The 5,929-nt window shown below is 42.0% G+C and overlaps 1 protein-coding gene across 3 annotated transcripts in view; it reads left to right on the top strand.

Annotated features, from left to right (window-relative positions):
* EP300 (E1A binding protein p300) overlaps positions 1–5,929 on the top strand; it is a 106,089-nt gene that overhangs the window by 17,439 nt on the left and 82,721 nt on the right. For all 3 annotated transcript variants that reach the window (XM_023509283.1, XM_023509282.1, XM_003783168.3), the window contains exon 2: positions 4,688–5,325. In XM_023509283.1, the coding sequence (XP_023365051.1) occupies positions 4,688–5,325 (638 nt within the window). The remainder of the gene's footprint in view (positions 1–4,687; positions 5,326–5,929) is intronic.

Below are 5,929 nucleotides of genomic sequence, written 5' to 3'. Positions count from 1 at the left end.
AAAAAAAAAAAAAAGAATAGCAAGGTGTTAGTGCTGGACACCTGTAGTCCCAGCTACTTGGGAGGCTGAGGCAAGAGAATCACTTAAGCTCAAGAGTTTGAGGTTGCTGTGAGCTGTGATGCTGCTACAGCACACTACTGAGGGTGACACGGTGAGACGCTGTCTCAAAAAAAGTTTGTTTTTTTTTTTGGCGGCCAGAGCTGACTTTGAACATGCCACCTCCACCTCCGACATACGGTGCCAACACCCTACTCCTTTGAACCACAGGTGCCCAAAAAAAAAAAAATAAATCATTTCAAAGCAGATGTTGCTGGTGACACAGTTTGATTTGTTTATTTTGATATTTATCCAGTAACCTTACTAACTTCTCACTATTTCCAATTATTCGTTTAACATTTTCTTTAATTGACATGATAATTGTATATATTTTTGGGGTGCAGTGATATTTTGATATATTTGCTTTGGATTTTTTGTGTTTACAGTTACATCATCTGCAGACAATTTATTTCTTTCCCTTTTTTTGTTTTACTTATAATTTTACTGGTAGTATTGCTCAGGTTAACTGCTTCAGTGCAGTGTTGACTAGAAGTGGTTGGAGTATCTTTGTCTTTTTCTGATACTGAAGGGACTACTGTTAATGGTACATTATTTATATTTGCTGTGAGTTTTTAGGTTTTAGAAGAAAATCAGTGTAAAGACGTCTCCATTTTTTTTTTTTTTTTTTTTTTTGAGACAGCCTCAAGCTATCGTTCTGGGTACAGTGCCATGGCATCACAGCTCACAGGAACCTCCAACTCTTGAGCTTAAGCGATTCTCTTGCCACAGCCTCCTAAGCAGCTGGGACCACAGGCACCTGCCACAACACTGGGCTATTTTCTGGTTGTAGTTGTCGTTGTTTGACTGGCCTGGGCTGGATTTGAACCCGCCAGCTCTGGTGTATGTGGTTGGCTTCTTAGCCTCTATTCAATTTTTAGATTACTATAGTGTTGTTTTGTTTTTGAGACTGCGTAGTGAGGAGAGCTTTGCTTTGTTACCCGGGCTAGCGCTCTGCAGCCTTAAGCTCCTGGGCTTAAATGATCTTCCTACCTCAAATGCCCCAGTAGGTGGGAATTCCGATTCAAGCCACCACACCTCTGTTAGGTTGGGTTTTTTTTTTTTTTTTTTTTTTGAAGATAGCCTATAGCTATGCCCCCTGGGTAGAGTGCTATTGCATCACAGCTCACAGCAACCTCCAACTCCTAGGCTCAAGCGAGTCTCCTGCCTCAGCCTCCCAAGTAGCTGGGACTACAGGCACCAGCCACAACGCCCAGCCATTTTTTTTTTTTTGGTTGCAACCATCATTGTTGTTTGGCAGGCCCAGGCTGGGGATTTGAACCCACTACCTTAGGTGTATGTGGCTGACGCCTTAGCTGCTTGAGCCACAGGCGCCGAGCCTAGGTGGGTTATTTTGGTAGGGATAGGGTCTTGCTTATTGTCCAGGCTGGTCTTGAACTCCAGTATTGCTGTGATCCTCTAGCCTTGGCTTCCCAGAGTGCTGGGATTACAGGTGAGAGCCATTATGCCTGGCCTGTTTTGTTTTAAATTGTGATTGGGCATTGTATTTTTTCCAGTGCTTTTCTTGTGGTCATTCAGATGAATCTCTTTGTTTCTATATTGAATGATAATTTATAGATTTTTTTCATATCTCATGGATTATATTACATTTTTAAGACACTAATGGATTTGGTTTGCTCTTGTAAAAATTCTTGTTAATGAAGAAGAAGATTGGACTGTGGTTTGCGTTTCTTCATGTATAGTTAGAATATTTGTTCTTTATTCTAGAAGTGTTTGTGTGTAAGGTTGGATTGTCTTTTTTTCTTTGTAAGTTTGGTGTAGGACTTGCCTGTAAAGAAATTTGAATATGGTGCTTTCTTTGTGGAAAGATTAAACAAGAATTCATTTTTTCCTAATAGTAATAGTATTATAATATTCAGATTTCCCATGTCTCCTCCTTTTAAGCTTTTATAAGTTGGAAACCTTAATAGAATAGTATAAAGAACTCTCATGTGCCTTATTTTTATTTATTTATTTTTTTAGAGACAGAGTCTCACTTTGTCACCCTTGATAGAGTGCTGTGGCATCACAGCTCACAGCAACCTCCAGGTCTTGGGCTTAGGCAGTTCTCTTTCCTCAGCCTCCCAAGTAGTGGGGACCACAGGCGCATGCCACAACATCCGACAACAAAAAATAGCAGTTGGACCAGGGCCGGGTTTAAACCTGTCACCCTCAGTACATGGGGCCTGCACCCTACTCACTGAGCCACAGGTGCCGCCCCTCATGTGTCTTCTTACTCAGCTTCACGTTAACTAGTCTTTTGCACCATTGTTCTCCCCTACCTTTTTGTTGCTGGAGTATTTTCAAGCAAATTCCAACCACATTTCACTAGAAATACTTAGGGTCTCAGTGTGTCACCTGGGCTAGAGTGCTGTGGCTTCAGCCTACCTCATAGCAACTGAAACTCCTGCCTCAGCCTCCCGAGTAGCTGGGACCATAGGTACCTGCCACAATGCTTGGCTAATTTTCTTATTTTTGGTAGAAACTGGGTTTCACTCTTGGTCAGGCTGTTTTGAACTCCTGAGCTCAAGTGATCCTTCCACCTAACCCTCCCCAAGTAGTATTAGGATTACAGGTGTGAGCTACCATGCCCTGTTGAAGGATTTATTTTAAAATTGTTAGTATGCTATGCTATTATTGAACTCAAAATTAATAATTTTTTTTTCTTTGAGACAGTCTCATTATGTCACCCTCGGTAGAGTGCTATGGCATCACAGCTCACAGCAACCTCAAACTCTTGGGCTCAAGCAATTCTCTTGCCTCAGCCTCCCAAGTAGTTAGGACAACAGGCACCCACCACAATGCCTTGCTGTTTTTTGGTTGCAGTTGTCATTGTTGTTTGGCAAGCCCAGGCTAGGTTCAAACCCGCCAGCTCTGGTGTATATTGCTGGCACCCTAGCTGCTGAGCTACCAGTGCCAAGCCAAAAAATTAATAATTTCTTCTCCTCTTTTTTTTTTTTTTTTTTTGGCTAGGGCTGCGTTTGAACCCGCCACCTCTGGCATAAGGGGTCGGTGCCATACTCCTTTGAGCCACAGGCGCTGCCCTAAAAATAATTTCTTAATGTCACCCACTACTCAGTTCTATATAATATTTTCTGGTTCTTTTTTTTTTTTTTTTCTTATTTAATTGGTATTTAATTTTTTATTTTATTTTTTTGAGACAGTGTCTCACTATGTCACCCCCAGTAGAATGCCCTGGCATCATAGCTCAAATTCTTGGGCTCAAACAATTCTCTTGCCTCAGCCTCCCAAGTAGCTGGGACCACAGACGTCCGCCATAACGCTTGGCTATATTTTTGCTGCAGTTGTTGTTTAGCAGGCCCAGGTGGGGTTTGAACCTGCCACCCTCAGTGCATGTGGCCAGTGCTATAACACTGTGCTATGGGCACCAGGCCTTTTTTTTTTTTTAATATCTTAAGTTGTACTGCCCACCTGGTGACATTTTTAGTCGTGACACTTTGGGTGCTCCTAATATCAAATAGTACAGGGTTCTTCTGAATATATTACAGAGCTCAAGAAAATCTCTTCTCCCTCCACAGCAAAGAATTATACAGCCTAAAATGTTCATAGTGCCAAGCTTGAGAAAACTCCGCATTAATCTATAATTTGCACCCCTGCTACTGTTGGGATAGTTTGTATATTGTAGGAGTCAGAAGCATGGTTTTATGCCCTATTTTGGCTAGATTTTAGTTAAGGAAAACTTAGGCCATAGATTGTGTGAAAAAAAAAATTCACTCAGCCTGTTAAGGATCTACGTTGTATCAGGTGTTGTGATAGGAGCTTGGTGAAAAATGGTGGACAGCCTCTGTCTTCCTGGAACTTAAACTATACAGAAGGTTCAAAAAATGGGTCTTTTGTATCAGTTGTCGTTTTTAATGTATTACATTTGAAATCTTGTTTTCATTCTTAATTTAGTTTGTGTCTAGGTAAGTTATTGTAATCTTTCTTAGGACTTCTGGAATAATACACCTTAATTGCTACCTTTTTTTCATGACTAGCAGTACGAAGTTTGAGCACTGCATGTAATGGGTATATTGTGTTAACAGTTCATCCTGTTTGACTTTGGTTTTATTTTACATACAATTCTTTTTTTTTTTTGAGACAGAGCCTTAAGCTGTCACCCTGGGTAGAGTGCTGTGGCATCACAGCTCACAGCAACCTCCAACTCCTGGGCTCAAGCGATTCTCTTGCCTCTGCCTCCCCAGTAGCTGGGACTACAGGCGCCCGCCATAACGCCCTGCTATTTTTTGGTTGCAGCCATCATTGTTAGTTGGCGGGCCCGGGCTGGATTTGAACCTGCCAGTTCAAGTGTATGTGGCTGTCGCCTTAGCCCCTTGAGCCACAGGTGTGGAGCCATTACATACAATTCAAAGTGTTTAAACCTGTTGGTATCACTACGCATCCCCTCACTTTTTAAAATGTATATAACAAAATGTTTCATATAGCATAAAAAACTGCAATACATATAATAAATAGCATCCCATGGAGTGAGATTTGGAAGTGGTATTTGATGTTTATCTGGAACAAAATACAGAACAGTTTCTAATTTTGGTTCTCTCACACTTTAACCTTTATCTTTCCTCTTTGCTTCTAGATTTTGGCTCTCTGTTTGACTTGGAGCACGACTTACCAGATGAATTAATCAACTCTTCAGAATTGGGACTAACCAATGGTGGTGATATTAGTCAGCTTCAGACAAGTCTTGGCATGGTACAAGATGCAGCCTCTAAACATAAACAGCTGTCAGAATTGCTACGGTCTGGTAGTTCCCCTAACCTCAATATGGGTGTTGGTGGTCCAGGTCAAGTCATGGCCAGTCAGGCCCAACAGAACAGTCCTGGATTAAGTTTAATAAATAGCATGGTCAAAAGCCCAATGGCACAGGCAGGTTTGACTTCTCCCAACATGGGAATGGGCACTAGTGGACCAAATCAGGGTCCCACACAGTCTTCAACAGGTATGATGAACAGTCCAGTAAATCAGCCTGCCATGGGAATGAACACAGGGATGAATGTTGGCATAAATCCTGGAATGTTGGCTGCAGGCAATGGACAAGGGATAATGCCCAATCAAGTCATGAACGGTTCAATTGGAGCAGGCCGGGGGCGACCGAATATGCAGTACCCAAACCCAGGCATGGGAAATGCTGGTAACTTAATGACTGAGCCACTGCAGCAGGGCTCTCCACAGATGGGAGGACAAACAGGATTAAGAGGCCCTCAGCCTCTTAAGGTAAGTGGTGCAGTTTTGGTTTGTGTGCATAGTCAATACACACTTGAGTGTTTCAAGGATGGGAGAGCTTGAGGTCAGTTACTCATGTATACTTAACTGCTTGTGTTTAATCTTCTGTTGTGTAGCATTTCCCACTTTACCTGCCAAGGATCTAATGTGCTGTCAAAAGTTCTAAGAAGTGTTTTTTATTAATTTTAAGTAAAATGTTGATGCCTGCTATTCTATACCTTCGTAGTTTGTTCCATATGACTGCCAGCTAATTCCTGATTTCTCTGGCATGAGTATGGGTATCTTTTCATCTCATTTCCAAGTCCATTTTAGCCCTGTAGCCTCCTTGAAATAGCTGGCATTACATTGTCACTGTCTTCATATAGGGACATCATTTTTTTTTCTTTTTTTTCTTTTTTTTTTTGAGACAGAGCCTCAAGCTTTCCCCTGGGTAGAGTTCTGTGGCATCACAGCTTACAGCAACTTAACAACACCTGGACTCAAGCGAGTCTCCTGCTTCCGCCTCCCAAGTAGCTGGGACCACAGGCGCCTGCCACAATGCCTGGCTATTTTTTTTTTTTTTTTTAGTTGCAGCGGTCATTGTTGTTTGGCAGGC

This window comes from Otolemur garnettii, unplaced genomic scaffold (assembly GCF_000181295.1).
Source record: "Otolemur garnettii isolate 467f Iridium unplaced genomic scaffold, OtoGar3 scaffold00007, whole genome shotgun sequence".
NCBI classification, from domain to species: Eukaryota; Metazoa; Chordata; class Mammalia; order Primates; family Galagidae; genus Otolemur; species Otolemur garnettii.
Note: the sequence above shows the minus strand (reverse complement) of the source record. Positions and strands in the feature narration are given on the sequence as shown.